Source organism: Chenopodium album, chromosome 11 (assembly GCF_948465745.1).
Source record: "Chenopodium album chromosome 11, dcCheAlbu1.1, whole genome shotgun sequence".
Classification (NCBI taxonomy): Eukaryota; Viridiplantae; Streptophyta; class Magnoliopsida; order Caryophyllales; family Amaranthaceae; genus Chenopodium; species Chenopodium album.
The window spans coordinates 46126218-46144101 of NC_137844.1; the positions used below are offsets into that span (position 1 = coordinate 46126218).

Consider the following 17884-nt stretch of genomic DNA (forward strand, 5'->3'; position numbering starts at 1 on the left):
GTACATTAAAAATACCATTGTAGCAATAAAGAATCACAAAAATTAAGTGAATCCCTCCTATATACATTCCAAACAAATAACAGCTATGCGCTTAGTTATACTAAATGCAGTGGGAGGACTCGTTACTAGTCATTAGTCCAATCGGCAAATCCTCAGCGGTTTGTTGTTTCACCGCCTCACTTGTCAAACAAACAAAGCCAAAAAATCTTCAAAGTTCCCGCCTTGTGAAAAAAGTTTCCGCTGCTCACATTTTATATTTCATATTTCAATTACCCAAAATTGAAAAAGCCCTAAACCACAAAATTCGCCGGAAAATTGACGAAATCTCGCCGTCACGCCGTGTAATGTCAAATTGGCAGATATTTTCCGACGTCGGAGACAATTTCCGGTGGGAAGTTTCTCCATCGCAGCAACCCTCCCACCAACAAAACAACCACCATTGCTCTACTCCTCCGCCTTCTCTTCCTTCCTTCCACGATGTTTTGCTTCAAGGTATTCCTTTCTCTCTCCCCTAATGGAGGTTTTCAGTGATAATTGATTTGATTTTGATAAATGATGGTGAAATTGTGCAGGATGTTCGAAGATTTTGGAGGATTGTGATAATCGAAATGTTGTTGATGATGATATTCCAACGTTTCGAACTGGATCCGGGAGCTCTGTTGTGTTGAAGAAATCGTCGATTGCGAAAGCTTCTTCTGTTCTTGGAGATGATTTTGTCGATAATTTTGATACAGGTTAGGGTTTCCAACACTTTTCGTTTTGTTGATTTTGATTTATATCTTAGGTTGATGTTTTATATTTTGATTGTAATTGTATTAGGTTTTTATTCAATTATGCATGCTCAGCTGGATTTTGATGTGATTGAAATTTGGGAATTTGATTAGTTATAGGTTTTGCTGGTTTAGTTTTTACTGTGCTTTGATATATTTGTAGCTGAATTATCAGCTATAATTCATTTTGAGGTGTTCGAGACAGTGCTGAACTCTTGCTGATTACCATTTCGTTGTTTGTTATCGCTATCTTTTGGCTGTTTTTTGTTAATTTATTTTTAATAAGTTGATGGGAGTGTACATCCTATACTAAGAACTACACAATAATGCATTTTATAGGAACTGGTTGGAAATACTCCATAAATTGGAATGTGAGCACCTCGGGGATTGGAAAACTAGAATTGTGCATATTATGCTTAATAAAGTTTTTATCCAATTGCTTTTTCAGGGCAACCATGTTTTAAAGGAAGTGGGTTCAGCACTCCTAATTCTATGTTTCAAACGGGCTCTGGGAAGAAAGTTAATGTATCTTCTAGTGGGCTTCTTAGAGCTAGAGCATTGTTGGGTGTCGAAGAAAGTAATGATGATTTCTCTACCCAAGGGTCTGAGCCTGCGAAGAAGAAATTTTGTGGTGTGGTCACATCTGCATTTGAAAAACATTCTTCATTAGGGAAGAGGAAGTTTGGGATCAGAAGTATGGGAGCCAATAAGGATATGCACTTCTCAAAGTCTCCGTTTCATTTGAAGAGTGATTCGTCTGGAGCTGAGTTTGGTGATGAGGATTTTGCTAAACTTATACGACCAGAGATGTCTGATTCTACCTGCAAACCACCCGCAATTAAGTTCAATACTGCTGGTGGCAGATTCATATCAGTTTCTAGGGATGCCTTGCAGCGAGCGCGAAACCTTCTTGGTGACCTAGAGATGGACAGTCCTTCAAATGAGGGAGATGCAGGTGGTTCCATGTTTTCGTTTATCAAGCCTGGAGATTCTGATGGGAGCTTCTTTAACAAGGAAAATAAGACTGATTATTCTCATAAATCTGAACCAAATCCAAAGATCTTTGTATCTCCAATGAAGTCATCTTCTACTATTAAGCCATTATTAGAAGCCAAATCAGAGAACTTGATATCAGGGACCAATTTAATGAGGAAATTCGATGCTGAGGAAAGTAACTGCAAATCAAATGGTAAACTATCGTCATTGTGTCCAACAAAGAGATTGCAAGGGAAGTCCATTGTACCTGATCCAGTATCGCAGCCCTCCATGGCCAACGGTGCTGGTCCAGGATTCCATAGATTCTCAAAGTCATCCGGGGTGCCACTATCTGATATATCAAACACTATAGGCATTGACTCTAAAGTCTCTGCAACTAAAAAAGGAACAACCTCTGAGCTGAAGAGACTTGGGAAAAGAAGCTCTGTTTCTCCATTCAAAATGCCAAGAAATTCAAAGTTCATCACTCCTCTGAATAGCAACCTTTCTTCCATCCCTGATGGTGAGTTCATGAAATCATTTAATAGATTTGACAAAGTTTCAGTACCCATTCCTACTTAACAAGCTGTTTGTGATTTAGGATTGTCCAGCAGGGAATCCGAGGCTTCACATTGTCGAAAAAGAGTTTGTACCCGTTACCCCTTTCAGAGCTCAAGATTGTATGTCAAGGAATTTTTTGAAAAGCCTCCAACCTATCCAGAGTTGGTATGTAATGGAATTATAATTGGTCTTTTTACTTTTAGCACTTCCACTTATTGTTCCTGAAATTTCCACTGAACCTTAATGAATGTAGCTGGACCATATTCCAGAGGAAGTGTGGCAGATAACCCCTCGAACTTCAGAGAAATACACATTTTTCGATGGATCCCGGCGGTTTGGTGTTGAAAATTTCTACCATCTGTTGGTTCAGTCAGGAGCTTCTGCACAACATGCATCAAAAGAGTAAACTATTCTAATATTCTCCTCTTCTCCCCTACCAAGACCCAGACTAGTTGTATTAGGAAGAAGTGGATTTTTTTTGTCTTAGAAATTTTACCTTCTGACTTAGATGGCAGAATGCATTTAAAATTTTATGAACTGCTTCAGCTTAAGGTAGTTTTGATTCGTGCTCTGTTTAGCCGATATGTACCAGACACTGAAAAAGACCCATGTGGTACATTATAAGCAGTTTTTGTGAATGTTAACGTGAAGTTAGATTAATTTGGCTGGATACCTGCAGAATAATAATCTAGTAGACCTGACTTGGGCCCCTCTCACCCACTTGCAGAATTGCCTAGCAAGAGTGGGAACACTATGAGATAGACCACAATTTTACCATGCATATTTATTTCATTCCTAATAATATGGGGCAGTTGAGATCCAGTTTTAATGTCTTTGATTCTTCATCATAGTTGGATAGAATTGTGAAGGTTGCTTTGCTTCTTATAACTTTTAGTCCTTGAAACTAATTTTTTTGTTTTTCTTGTAGGTGGGTCACAAATCACTGCAAGTGGATTGTGTGGAAACTTGCAAGCTATGAGAGGTGTTATTCGTCTAAATTTATGAAGAAATTTTTAACTATTTCTAATGTGCTTGAGGAGCTAAAGTATAGGTAAATGATAATTATGTTAAGTTATTTATTTTTTTTTTCATTGAAATAAGAGCTTGAAGTGATTTGACATTTTTTTTTTAATGCACTTTTGCAGATATGAACGTGAAGTTAACCATGGTCAGCGTTCTGCAATCAAAAGAGTTCTAGAAGGAGATGCATCACCTTCTTCCATGCTGGTGTTATGTGTCTCTGAGATTGAGGATCCAAGTACAAGTATGGCAGATAAGAGTAGCAATTCTAGAATAGAACTTACTGATGGGTGGTACTCGGTATGTGCCCAGTTAGATCTTGTGTTGTCAAAGCAACTTGATGCGGGGAAAATATTTGTGGGACAAAAACTACGGGTATAGCATTTCTGTTTAATGCACTCCATGTCTTTCTAAGGATACTGCTTGAAAAAACAGTTTCTTAATGATTATTTGTCCTATAGATATGTGGAGCTGGTTTAAATGGCTGGAACGGACCTGTTTCTCCGCTCAAGGTTTGCTTTGTCTTTTTGGCTTTCTTGAAGACTTTAAAGTAGCTGAGTAGTATAACCTTGTATACATCCATTTGGGTTATCTTATGGGTTTTCTCTGACCATTTCTTTTTTTCTCAGGCATCGCCATCAATTAGTTTAATGCTGCACATTAATGGAACGTACAGAGCTAGCTGGCATGAACGTTTAGGATTTTGTGAGTATCATTAACTAATGTACTAATCTTCTTTCTTAACATTTTGATTGTGACTTGATGACAGTCTCATTGTCTTGGCTGTCTTTACCTGGTCAATTGAATTTGAAGGTAGAGGAATATGTGCACCATTGGCATTCAGATGCATCAAGGATAATGGAGGTCTAATCCCTAGGACCCTAGTTGGAGTTACCAGGATATACCCTGTCCTTTATAGGGAAAGGTAGACTTGTGATGCTGCTGCTGCACATTTGAACAATGTTCTACTTTTGATGATATAATGTAAAACAATTGTGTCTTCTACAGGTTAAAGAGTGGAGGCTATATTGTGAGGTCAGAAAAGTTGGAGGCTTCACTAACTCAGCTTTACAACCAGAGGTGAGGTTTGCCCTGCTATTGTTGGTTAGATGTGTGATTGTTTCCCTTTTTGAACCAATGATCACTTTTTAGATCATGGTGGAATACCATCACTATTTTCCTTGTCAATGTTGGTGAATGGTCAATTATTTACCTTTTAAATCGACAATTATTTGTAATCACGGTGGAATAGTTGTGTTGCCATTTATTTGGCATTTCTGGTGAACAATTTTATTTAGATCCAAATAATACTATTGAATCATGGTGGAGTATTTGTGTTGACACATGCTTATTTATGAAAAAAGCCTAATCACATGTACTGTTGAACTTTGTCTTTAATAATTATATTTAAGCAGAAAATTCTTCTCAAGTTTTCTTTAATATAATTTTTTATCCTTTCTCATGTAAGCTTTTGTTACAAGGTTCATATGAACAATTCCTGCAAAACTGTCTTTTAAAGCGAACAAGTCTGCCAAAAGATTTTCTTCCAATTCAAACCAATGTGATGTGATGAATGTTATTTGACATTAAAGACGAGTTTGGTTGATTCATTCAATAAAGCTCAAGTTATTTCAATTGGTGATGTAAGTTTGCATAATAACTGCAGCAACCACCTGGCTGCTGTTCACCAGTGGCACTTGGCATGGTTGAAGAAGATTGCTACCTGATCCCCAAGGCAATGTTTGGATAGAGAGAAATGGAGGGAAAGGAAAAGAAAAGAAAAGAAAAGGAGGGATACATCATCCTTTGTTTGGATATCTAATATAAGGAGGGAAGGGGAGGAAATTGGAGAGATTTGGAAGGAAAATGAAAGGCCACCTTCTTCCTCCCCTCACCTCCCTTTCCCTTCTCCTCACCTAACCTCCCTTTCCCTTCCCTCTTTTTCGTTCCCCTCCCTTTCCCTTCACTATTGTTATTAAAACATAGTGTAAGAAGCTCAGACTAGTAGGGACATTATTTTCAAAGTATTGTGGATGAATTGCAATTAAGCTTGCATTTCTTTAGTAGACTCCCCCCCCCCCCCCCCCTCTTCCACAAACACAAAAAAAAAAAAAAAAAAAAAAAAAAAAAAAAAAAAAAAGAAAAAAAAGCCCAACTTAAGTAGAAGGTTAAATAAGATGTGTGCTTTTAAAAATAATTCCCAGCCTTCAATATTTGGTCCCCTCTCCCTTCCCCAGCCACCTGGTTACTTCTACTGTCTTCCTTGCATGTACTGTATAATAACTAAATCTGCAATCTTTGTTTTATCTAGCAAGTCTTGCAAAAAGGCTTACTAGCTGTTTTCTGTTTGATCCCTTTATCCATTTCTAATGGAACCAAAATATTCAATGTACATTGGCTCTGAATATCACTTGCCCAAAAGTATGCTGAAAAATTTAGGAGACGTTTCACACTAAATTTTTCCATGTTTTTTTTTTTTGCTGTACAGGCGCTCTAACATTATAGAAGGACTTACATCAGACTTTCAGAGAGGTTTGGTTGGTTCTTGTATAGAGGATGACTATGACAATGAAGGAGCAAAGATCATGAAGATGCTTGAGAGTGCTGCTGAACCAGAATTATTGATGGCAGAAATGAGTTCTGAGCAGCTAGCATCATTCTCCAAATATCGAGCAACCATTGATGTGTGTTCCTGCTCTCATACTTTGATGAGATTCCAGATTTTATATAAAGCTAATATACTTTCCTAATGCAGGAGACAAGGCAGGGTGACTTGCAGAGGTTGATTGAGAAAGAACTTGAAGACGCAGGATTAAGTGCTAGAGACATCACCCCATTTATGCGAGTAAGGGTTTTTGGACTAAAAAGTAGAGGGCAATACAAAGATGAAGTCCAAAGGGAGGGATTAATTTCAATTTGGAATCCTACCGAACAGCAGGTTGGTACAGATTAAGAGAAATCTTCTTTTGTTGCATGCTTCCAAACTTAGATGTAACTTCTTCCCTCGTACTCCATCTTGACCTGTTGACTAATTGAACTTGTCTGAGTATCTGTTCTCAATTTGAATTGGTATTTGCACTTGTCAGAAGCTAGAGCTCGTAGAGGGGCAGGCTTATGCTATTTCAGGCCTCATACCATCGCATTCTGATATAAGTACACTATATTTACAAGCTAGAGGTTCTAGCACCAAATGGAAGCCTTTGACTACTAAAGAGAAGGAATCATTTGCGTAAGTATCTGCCCCCTGGATTGTCAAACTGTATATAAGACTTATCTAATCTGACTATATTCTTTCTTTAGGCCCTTCTTTAATCCTCGCAAGCCAGTATCATTGTCAAGAATGGGGGAGGTTCCTTTGTCCAGGTGATTGTAACATGGTAGCATTTTTGAGTTATTATGCTTAAAGCTTTAGAGAGTTGTGGAAATATGTGTTTTTCTTACTTCCATTATTCTGGCTGAACAGTGAATTTGACACAGCCGTGCTGGTTTTACATGTGGGCCTTGAGTATATATCTGGTAAGCAAAAGAAACAGTGGGTGTTTGTTACTGATGGATCCTTGTGTGAAACAGAAGTATCAACATTCTCCTTGCTGGCTATTAGCTTCTGTTCCCCGTGTGATGATGATGATTCCTTATCTCCAATCAATCATAACCTTGTTGGCAGCATAGTAAGAACCAATTTTATTTATTTTATTAATTTTAAGCTAGAGAAGTTGTTTGCACTTTGCAGTGACATTTCTTGAACGTATGAACATTTGAACTGCACTTTTGCATTTAATGAGGACTAGTTTAGCTAAGAAGGGGTAGTTGGTGGTATGATTGGTTGAAATAAAGATCTTCACTTTTATTTTTTATTTTATTTTTTTTATTTTTTTTATTTTTTGTGGTGCTCAATGGTTACCTAATCCCTGAGTTAATGATATTCACCACTTTTTTGCTACAAAGAACCTACATAAGTTTTAAATATAATTTTTAGCTTTTATGTTTTATTATTTTCTAATCTTTTGAAGCTGTTTTAGAATCTGAGGTTAAAGAAGAGCGCCATTGCTTTCTGATGCATTTATAGTTGAGATTTAATGTAATGGTTTACTTTCATTACATATAATTACTGTAGAACAATTGAGCTTTCTTCTCTTTCTCAATGGAGTATGGTGAGGATGTGGGCATATTTGACATTTTGCAATTGTACCCAGGAGGGGATGGGGCTGGTGGCTTTAGTCAGCTAACTTTGTAAATTTATCATTAGCATACAATGAAAAAGTAGGTTCTGCTTATCTTGCATTACTTTAAAGCGATGGAGTTTGATGTTGCATAAATTTATTGCTATATGTTCATTTCATGGCTCATTATTTATTCAAATTGGCATACATTGATGATAAATTCCACCTATTTGCTTTCATATTTATTTGCAAATTGTTAGATTATACATGGGAGCAGATGTGCAATTATGCTCCCAGACTCCCAGTCAATGTTCTTTTCATTATACCCTGCTTGTTTTTTTTTTTTTTTTACCATAAAGAATACTTTCATGCTCTTTTATTTTGAACTTAGTATGCTCTTTTATTTTGATGTTGCATAAATTTATTGCTATATGTTCATTTCATGGTTCATTATTAAATTGGCATACATTGATGATAAATTCCACCTATTTGCTTTCATATTTATTTGCAAATTGTTAGATTATACATGGGAGCAGATGTGTAATTATGCTCCCAGACTCCCAGTCAATGTTCTTTTCATTATACCCTGCTTGTTTTTTTTTTTTACCATAAAGAATACTTTCATGCTCTTTTATTTTGAACTTAGTATGCTCTTACTGCAAACTGTTTCTGGAAGAGTGTAGCAGTAGGATCTAATTTGCTTATTTTGCATCTCAAGTTTGTTTGTTTTTCTTCCCCCTATAATTTTGTTACAGATTGGCTTCTGCAATCTTGTGAAGAGAACTAAGGATCATGTAAATCTTATGTGGGTAGCGGAAGCTACTGAAAATTCGACATATTACCTTAAATATAGTCATCCTTACTGTTCCCATCTCAAGGATGCCTTTGGTTTTGTTAAGAAATGGCAGCAGAGTGCAAGCTCGGTAAGAATCAGCTTCATATGACTTCTATTTCTTTTTTTTTTTTTCCTTTGATGCTCACTATCCTAAACTATGGCGTACATAATACAGTCAATTGAGAAGCTCAGGGAGAAGATTTTGCATATAGTTGGTGGTCCTAAAGGCTAATACATCTAAAACCTGACTGTTATGTAAGCTGAGATGTTGCCTTTATACATTTTAATAACTCATGCATCTGAGGTGTTTGGATTAGGTCCAATTGGTCTAGTTGTCAACACAGATGCTCACAAGTAGGGGACTTTTTGCAGTGATTATTAGCAGGAGCTGAATCCAGGTTCCTGTATAAACCTAGCAAGTTCTAATATTGAATCTTCTTATACCATGCTCTGACATCTATGGAGCATCCATGCAACATATGGAATAGATGAAGCGTGCATCTTAGGAGCTCAAATTTTTAGCTGGATCAGTGAAAGAGGGTGTATCAAACTATTTGGAATCCCGCAAGTGATGATACTTCTCCAAGCTGTCTCTCAGCTAAAAAGCACGACCCACAACCAGCAGGATGATCTTTGTTTCTGTCCATCAACATAGCCAAATGACAGCCAGATGCTGGGATAACCAGGCAAGACAACAAACATTTAAGGTTGTGCTAAGAACATCCTTTTCAAGCTTGGTAACTTGATGGCTGCAATCAACCTGATATGTAACACAACACTGCCCCTGAATGATCTGATACAACTTCAAGTATTTAGATGGAGGTTGGGTCTGCTAGAATCGGCCAGAGTCATGCAAGTCTGTTCCTGCTGGACATTTGCCAAATTTGTACAGCAAAGGGGGGTGACGAGTTATTTAATGTAACAATATCTGTAATTGTGTAAATTCAGCGTATTATTTGGTACACCCCCCTCCCCCAACACAGAAAATAGGTACACACGAAGAAACCTTGAAAAGTGGAATGAGAGAGCTGGATCAACTGAGTGTAGATATATGGAAGTTGTTATCATCTTGTACTCCACATTACTTTCAGCAATGTATTATTGGAAGATTATCTCTGTTTTCTTCCTCTAAAGGATAAGTCAAACTGTTTATTTAAGACAGGATGAAAGTATAGCTCCGTAAAACAGTCCCTTTGAGACACGAATTGTTAAGGCTCAAGTTAAGCTGGTGAACTACTGTGAGTTTGGCTTTGGCCTGCCAGAATTGGTCCGCTAGTCATCTCTACTTCGCATAGAAATTGGAGTCACGTTTCTATAAATGATGAAGCCTAATTATCCACTTATAATAAGATATATTCCCTCTGTTCAAATATAACGGTTATAAGTTTCTATGTTAGTCATTTTAAAATAATGATTATACTTGCAGTTTTTAATTTGAAAATATAAACAACTTGTTTCTAAACTTTAGTTCCAATGCTTTATTATATATATATATATATATATATATATATATATATATATATATATATATATATATATATATATATATATATATATATATATATATATATATTTTTTTTTTTTCATATAATATTCCATTATTATACAATATTTCACTTTTCCCTTTTCTCTCTGCCAAGTACAATTAGTTGATTAATTGTACTATGGTTATGATTAAAAGCGAAAATATCTATTATTTTGAAATAAAGAGAGTAGTTAAATTATCTATTATCGATTATTTCTTTAACTTTTTGAAGTTCCTTTTAATTTACACAATATCGATTTCCTTTCGGTATTACGTTTACAAAATGTTGTCATTTGCTTGTTAATTATTATTTCTCATAAAGTCAATATCAGTTGCCATTTTATGTAAAAACAATGTTTTAGGGCTATCTTTGAGAAAGGATTTAGGATATACATTAATAAAATTCTACAATTGGTGTTCTTTGTATACTTCTAAGAACTTGTACTCTTGTTGTACGAGGTTCAGGATTTTTGTCTAAATAAGTGAAAGTATTCTAATGTATATTTTAACTCCATTAGTTATTTTAAAAATCCTTGTTTTCATGACTAACATGTTTAAGTCGCGTGTACATATATATGTACATAACCACATACCTATTCAATTGGACCAAATGACCATAACAAACTAATAGTATATGCAATATCAAATTATGTGGTTTTTGATCCCAAAAGCATAACAATTTCATCAGAAAATCATACTTTTCCAGACCTTTTTCTTACAAAAAAATCTGAAAGAACCTGTTTCAAGCTCATACAACATGCTCTTTTTGCTAAGAAAATAAAACAAGCCGCCATAATATTACACCCTATGCTTTTGCATGTTTGTTAATCTCTGCATTTTTTGTACTACTTATATTCTTCTCTCTCAACTTTTATTAACAAACATTCTCTGTTACTCAATGGTAAGCTTTAGTACACTACTAGTACACTCACACATATAACTTCACTTAATCATGTCCGTTAATCGTAAAACTATCATCAACCGTTGATCAAACTCTCACATAAGTTTGTTAAAGCTTGTTTCATCATTATATGTATAAATAGGACAACAAGGAACAAGAATGTTCAGAGTACTTGCAAATTCAACTTTTTTCTGAAAAGAAAACACTAAATGGAAGGTATGAGAGTTATGAAGAAAAGTAACAAAGCAAGAGGGTGTATTAAGACTACTCAAGGGCCTTGGATTGTACGTCGAAACACAAAGAAGAAGGGTGTTGTTAGCTCCCTACGGTTTCCTAGTGAAAGGGAACGTCTAAATAACAAGGAGAGGGAGAAGAAACGTCGCCTTATCACTAGGAAAATATTTGAAGGGCTTCGAGCTCATGGTGGTTACAAGTTGCCTAAGCATGCTGATAATAATGATCTTTTGAAGGCGCTATGTGATGAAGCAGGGTGGCATGTTGAGGAGGATGGCACTATCAGTAAGAAGGTATCATTCTAAGACTAATTTTATTTTTCTTGATTACTTGAAATTTGAGACAGTTTATGTTTATTTAGAGTATTTGACTCATGAATTTTCTACTTACAATTTTGTACTAGGATGGTGTGACTCTAGGCTTGAACAGTGGGGTGGTGACTCAAAACTCGAGTGGCAGTGTTGCTTCTGAAGATCACTCTCAGTTTAATGGAAGTGATGGATGCACTGGCGGCGGAGGCATTGACTTAACACTCTCACTTTCTCTGCCTGGCTATAACTAGTTAGGATTCAGAAGACAGCAAAAAATAGCAATAGATATAGAAGAATTCAAGAAATGATTAATAAAAATATGGAAGTGTAAATGAAACTCTTTAAATGATTAAATACACAACAGATATGGTGGAAATTGTTACTTGGGATTTCCAGGTTAAGATTAATCATAAACTACTCAATATTACAGCAATTAAGAGTGATTGTCAGCTTAAGTTTGGTATGTGCCTGTTCCGAATTATTTATCCACTCGTGCATCAGATTGGTGCAATTGCTAGAGTTTTAGAATCGGAACCAGTATAACAATTTGTAACTGCAAGCAATACTTGATTTGAGAGCTGATGGTCAAGTAATGTGATAACTAACGACTCATAGGCAAAATTTGAGACAATTATATAGTATTGACAGTAGATGTTTAACCAAGTGTATGAACCTCATAATTCACATATATTCGAGAATATCTATGAACTTTAGGTGAAACTTTTGACTTAATTATAGTAAACAGTAGTGTTAATGGAATATGCTAATTACAATTTTGTGTATCCTTCTTACAAAAAATGGAAGAGCAGCTCATTCCATACATCAGGTACACCAGGCAAGCACCAATGTATACAATCAGAATATGACTCAGGATTTGACAACTGTTCAGGACTAAGCGTTTCCCAAAACTTGCGATAAATAGAAGGATGACCATCTTTTCGATATTCAGATAGCTGAGTGATGTTGAGAACTGTGACCTTTGAACCCAATCGACTTAGGATATCCTCCACGATACTCATTGTTTGCAAGTCGGAACCAGTTCCCCAGTAATTCTCCTGAATAATGGGGTTACTCTCGTTGTAGCAGTTTCCTTGACTTTCTGGATTCCACTCTTGGCTCCTGAATGGAGACAAAGCAAGATGAGGTCAGTTAAGAGAGGAAAAGAGACTTAGCCAGAAGTAATTGGCAATACTAGCTTTATAAAAAATTGCAAATGATGAGTCCACTAAAGCATACTATAAAGACCTGTAGTGTGGTAAATTTCAAATGAGTGTTGATCAATAGATGTGACATTTCTGAATTCTCTCAAGACCTGGGGCACAAGATGGAAAGATATACTTGGCTAGTGGTACATATAAGGACGTATGAGAGAGATTGGTAGTCTTGGCCAATGAAGGGATTTTGCAATAAACTAGGACAGATAAGTGACTACAGGTAGGATCTTTCCTCATTAAGTTAGGATGACTACAAAAATGCGCTTTCCTAGACAATATGGCTGATATTAATAATGTTTCCTCATCAATACCACCACTCAGATTCATAAACCATGAATGAAAAATACAGCAGACAATAAAATGATGTTTGAAAATTGCAATGAAGAAATATATTGAAATAACAGCTTCTGTGCACTCATTAGCACACTTTGAGTTTTTTCACAAAATATATTGAAATAAGACGGCTTTACTAACTGCACTTCACAGCTTCAGGAAGCTATGGTGTTTCCAATGCAGTGCATACTATAAATACTTTATGTTTAGAGGGAGATTATCACAGTTGTATATACTCAAATGTACCAATCAATATTGGACAGTCTTGTTCCTACTATCAGTCAACAGTTGTAGAATGAGTTTGTTGATTGATTTTCTAATGGTTTTATGCCTTGTTTCTTTCATTACTGATATTAAGTACATAGTTACTGTAAGATGACTACATAATTGACACACACAGCATTAAAGCTGTATAATAACACAGTAAAACAGAGAAATTATCTAGGGTGTGTGGAAGACTAGAAGTGCCAGAAATTAGTTATCTTGAGATGTTTTGTTAAAATGTATTTAACAGTATTAGGCTCCATTGTACCAATCAATAAATTCATTTAGTTTCCACCAAGCATAAAAGGTAAAACAAACAGATGAAAGGAGTAGCCTTCAACTCCTGTAGAATAATTCCTAGTACTTTAGCTTTACATGGCTGAAAGCCTAAAATTTCCAAATATGATTGTATGGCTATTGTCTATTGCTTATGGCAACCATTTAAAATGAAACTCATATTGAATAAATTAAAAAAAATAAAAAAAACATTTAACTAAGTCTTAGATTTAAGAATTTATCAAACAACCTTTATGAAACCAATATCATGAATCAATTTCATACATGTGCCATAGAGGTACTGGCTTCAAAACTCAGAAGCTTCATACAGTTTATAAATATACATACATAAGCTACTCTAACAATAGATTGAAACATTAGCCGTGTGGTGCCAGAGAGAAATTCTCTTTATTCACAAGGAACCATCATACCATCCAAACACAATAAAAGACATTTGTTCACCATTTCCCTTGGGTGACTATCCTTCTATCACAGCATATCATTATAAAGCAATACGAGGTGATATAAGATAATATAAGGGATACAGATTTATTCACATGTGTATCTAGGACTAAAATATGGCATTGTATTCCGGTTAGGAGAATATAATATGTAATAGAACTGTAATCCTATTAATAGTCCAGGCTAATTTATTGCTCTAAACTGTAACTCTGTAAGTTATCTTTCGAAAGGTGAACATCTGAAAAAAAAACCTTCAGATTTTTCTATAACTCAGTAATGACAAAAATTGTAGGCAAAGGAAACCAATGTCTGATGCTCAGGTCAATTTGAAACTAATTAGCAAGGTTCAATAAAATGATTTAGGTGGTTAGGCACTGACCACATATGTGTAGGTGACATAGTAACAAAAAAAACTCGCTTCTCGAGAGGATTGACATTAGAATCCACCCACTTAGCCCAGGTTTTCATGGCCAACTCCATGGCTCGTACACCATCCAACTCTTCACAAACTCCATTATCTTCACTGCTCCACCTGATGATTAATAAAATGCATGACAATTAAATATTAGTTCTTGGCCACAACTTAAATCTGTGCCAAAGATTAGAAAAGGATCATACTCACAACAGCTTTACCGGTCCTTGTCTCCACCATAAGTACGTATTGAATACAAGTATATCAGCATTCTCCCATTTGGAAAGATGCCTTGAAGCTGAATCTGGACGGATTATTCGATCACCTAACCTATGATTCACAGGATCATCGGAATTTGAATCAACAAGTAAAGGAGCCCATAGAAATTCAATTGTAGCATTATACTCCTGCATAACAGAGGGCGTTCAAATCAAGAACTCAAAGTTCCATAAATTATAAATGGGATGTTAATTAGCTACTGCAAAAGATCCTCAACAGTCCAACACAGATACGGACACTTACACTTCATTTTGAATGAGAATTTTAATATTAATAAATTTGCTACTGCACATGTACAACATTAAAGTACCCAAGTCCGACTAACATTGCTGACAAGTCCAACACACATGAAAGGAACATTCAAATAGAGAACTACTTTAAATTACCTCTGCTCGAAAGACAGTAAGATGAGCATTTGGGGACATAGACCTCTTGTTAGCTGGAATCACTGACTGTAGCAAGCAGACCATAGAGATCCATTGCCCTCTATTAAGTGAATCTCCCACAAACATTAATCTCTTCCCTCTCAGCTTTTCCCAAATTTCAGTAACACTCCATCTGTTAACAACACCAAACCAAACCATCATCATATTCAGTGAAAAACAACCATAATTCACAAACCTCAGCTCAAAAACAGCAAAATTTCAAAGTCTCATCAATCATTCATAACAGTTACCTGTTCAAGTTGCAGTCATTTGGCTGCCACCTCCAATATTGGTACCCCAAATCAGGTCTTCCATGCTTATGACAAGCTAACTGATCAGACATGTAAGGACAACGGGACTCATTGTATAGAGGATATGATCCATTATCAGACATCCATTTTCCTGTAAACACATCACACTCCTTGATACCACCCGAAACCGGCGAATGCCGGCCACTTCCACCCCACCCCACTTCTCCTCCATTGTATTCTACAGTAGAGCTACATGTAGTGAATCTATCCAACTCTACTGCAACACCCAATTCAGAAAAAATCACCTTTAGGGCAAAACATAAACACAAACACAAGTTATCCAACACTACAAAACGCAAGAAACCCACCAAAATTCAGCCACCATTTTAACAAAGTCAACAAACCCATTACTCAAAACACAGAATTTCAACAAACCCACAAAAATTCACCACTAAAAAAGCAAGGAATTGAAGAAAATTAGTGATTATACACAACAAACCTGGAGATGAATTCTGGGTATTTTGAAGACGAGGGTTATGATCTTGGGGTGGATACTCGTGAATTCTGAACTCGTTGAAAAGAACAGTAACAGTAATTAAAAGCATAAAGATAAGAGAAATAAGAGGTAAGTGAGACCTTCTCCTGCTCCATTTCCAGCCCTGCACCATAGCTGCTGAAATGTAAGAAGAGAGAAAGTGAGAGGGAAGAAGTAGAGATTCGAATGTTGGATTTTGTCCTGAAAATTAAATATACCATTAAATTGACGTTTACCGACAGTGACTGGTAATGGAAACTCGAAGAATTAGACGAAGACTGTATCTTATTTGTTTATTATTTGTGATTAATTAAGGGTTGAATTTGAATCATAGTACTTACTTTACTGAGAATATGTTCTTCAATAAATTAGTACTCCGTATTTTTTGGTTTACTTTACTAAAATTTTAATTTAATGTGTTTAAGGCCTTTAAGGCTTTAAGCAATACAATTATATTGATAAAGTATACGAAGTATTTGATTAAATTGAAGAAAAATATACACTTTAATAATCTAAATTATTGACGATTTACTTTTAATAATCTCAACTAAAGTTTATTATCTAATAATCCCAATTCTGTTAGGTGTTTGCCTCCAATGGTCTTAACCGGTTAACACCAAATCAACGACCTGTTATACCAGGTAACCATGACATGTGTCACGAAAAAAAAAATCCCTAGCCACCTTCCACCACCGGTAAACCCTAGCCCCTCCCCTTACCTCGCTGGAAAACGGCCAGCCACCTCCTTAACCACCAAAAATCGGTCGACCGACCCTTTACCGCTCCACCTGAGTACCTGACCCACCCTTGACCCCCAAAACCACCCACACAGCCTACCCCGACCCCGAAAACCACCAATATGAGCATCGATACTAGGCCCTCTCTTTTCCTCCGTTGCCAAAACGGCCCCTCCTCGCTTTCCCCACCGTCAAAACAACTGATTTCGAGGGTGGAGAAAGGGAGGAGCGGTGATTTTTGCGGCGGAGGAAAGGAGAGGGCACCTGATTTCGGAGATGGGTTAGTGGTTTTTGGGTCGAGCTGGGCTGGGTAGGTGGTTTTGGGGATCGGCGGTGGGTCAGGTGGGGTGCTAAAGGGCAGATCGGCCGGTTTTTGTTGGTTAAGGGGGTGCCCGGGAACTTTTCCGACGAGGTTAAGGTTTGGCGATACGGTGGTGGGAAGGTGGCTGGGGAAATTTTGGGTTTTTTTTTTATTAATGTTTTATTTTTTTTAATTTTTGGGCCAATTACGTGTTGACACATGGCCATTAAAAAAAATTCAGCAGGTTAGCGGTCATTAGGATCATTGGAGGCAATCAGGCAAACACCTATCATAGTTAGGATTATTAGATAATAAACTTTAGTTGGAATTATTAGAAGTAAATCGCCTATAGTTAAATTATTAAAGTTTATTTTTCCTAAATTAAATGCAATTGTATTTCGTTGGCATTGTCCTAAAACTTCTATTCACATTACTTTCACTTTATTCAATTTATTGTAGATAAGTTGCTTTCTAAAAAAATAAATAAATTATTGTAGATAAGTTCAGGTGATCGAATTGAACTCCATGTTGCATAGCATTTTCTTCATGTTTTGACTACGCGCGATTGCTATTGTACGAGTTTTTTTTTTTTAGTAATTCCTCCGTTCTTTTTTACTATAGTTGCCACGATTTGATTTTTTGACGTCATTCTCAAATTTTACTTTGATTATTATTTGTGATTTGTAATTTTGAAATCTTGTAAGAATAATCTCAATTTATATGTTCATATATCAACTTTTTACAATTATAAGCATAGATAATTAGAAATTTTAATCATTAAATTTATGCATTGACAAACATGATACTCGTAACAATATGTTATTCGTATCTAAAAAAAGAACGGAACAAATATTAATAAATCTAATTATGTACATTGGTAATTAAAAAACTATTAAAATTTTATACTCTTATAGTAGTATTCATGGAGACAGATCAAATAAGTCTCCAATTATTAATGTTTTATCTTATATATTATTATTTTTTCCCCAATAAGAACCATGTCACTTGTAGAAATGGGTTGAAGTTTTGTGCTCTACGTGCTTTTATTGCTATCATATGACTTGGTTTCTGTTGAACCTTAAAGGTTTTGATGATGATGAATA

At 35.9% G+C, this 17884-nt stretch overlaps 2 protein-coding genes across 3 annotated transcripts; one reads left to right on the plus strand and one right to left on the minus strand.

Moving 5' to 3' along the window:
- The first annotated feature begins 223 nt into the window (after positions 1–223).
- Positions 224–9675, plus strand: LOC145567619 (protein BREAST CANCER SUSCEPTIBILITY 2 homolog B-like). 2 transcript variants are annotated; one of them, XM_081626943.1, is made up of 19 exons: positions 224–492; positions 573–734; positions 1219–2268; positions 2347–2471; positions 2560–2708; positions 3235–3357; positions 3452–3701; positions 3788–3838; positions 3956–4031; positions 4140–4251; positions 4335–4406; positions 5815–6010; positions 6082–6264; positions 6413–6555; positions 6627–6689; positions 6790–6994; positions 8242–8409; positions 8497–8576; positions 8694–9675. In XM_081626943.1, exons 1-18 carry the CDS (start codon positions 345–347, stop codon positions 8551–8553), a joined length of 3333 nt encoding a protein of 1110 aa, XP_081483069.1. In that variant the 5' UTR covers positions 224–344; the 3' UTR covers positions 8554–8576; positions 8694–9675. The 2 variants fall into 2 exon arrangements, with proteins under 2 accessions (XP_081483069.1, XP_081483068.1); XM_081626942.1 differs by having other exon boundaries at positions 8497–9675.
- Positions 9676–11939: 2264 nt separating this feature from the next.
- On the minus strand, positions 11940–15948 carry LOC145568962 (protein trichome birefringence-like 35). Its single transcript, XM_081628339.1, has 6 exons — positions 15708–15948; positions 15209–15485; positions 14919–15090; positions 14464–14660; positions 14221–14373; positions 11940–12411 (listed from the first exon to the last, which is right to left on the minus strand). The coding sequence occupies exons 1-6, from the start codon at positions 15874–15876 to the stop codon at positions 12081–12083; spliced, it is 1299 nt and encodes a 432-aa protein (XP_081484465.1). The 5' UTR covers positions 15877–15948; the 3' UTR covers positions 11940–12080.
- Positions 15949–17884: the final 1936 nt, after the last annotated feature.

Excerpts from the sequence above, each read along its gene's own strand:
- LOC145568962 (XM_081628339.1), bottom strand. The coding sequence starts at position 15,876 with ATGGTGCAGGGCTGGAAATGGAGCAGGAGAAGGTCTCACTTACCTCTT. Across the intron at positions 15,091-15,208 it reads AATGACTGCAACTTGAACAG|ATGGAGTGTTACTGAAATTT; the intron begins GTAACTGTTATG and ends TGTTGTTAACAG. Across the intron at positions 14,374-14,463 it reads CAAGGACCGGTAAAGCTGTT|GTGGAGCAGTGAAGATAATG; the intron begins GTGAGTATGATC and ends ATTAATCATCAG.
- LOC145567619 (XM_081626942.1), top strand. The coding sequence starts at position 345 with ATGTCAAATTGGCAGATATTTTCCGACGTCGGAGACAATTTCCGGTGG. Across the intron at positions 2,709-3,234 it reads GCACAACATGCATCAAAAGA|GTGGGTCACAAATCACTGCA; the intron begins GTAAACTATTCT and ends TTTTTCTTGTAG. Across the intron at positions 6,265-6,412 it reads GGAATCCTACCGAACAGCAG|AAGCTAGAGCTCGTAGAGGG; the intron begins GTTGGTACAGAT and ends TGCACTTGTCAG.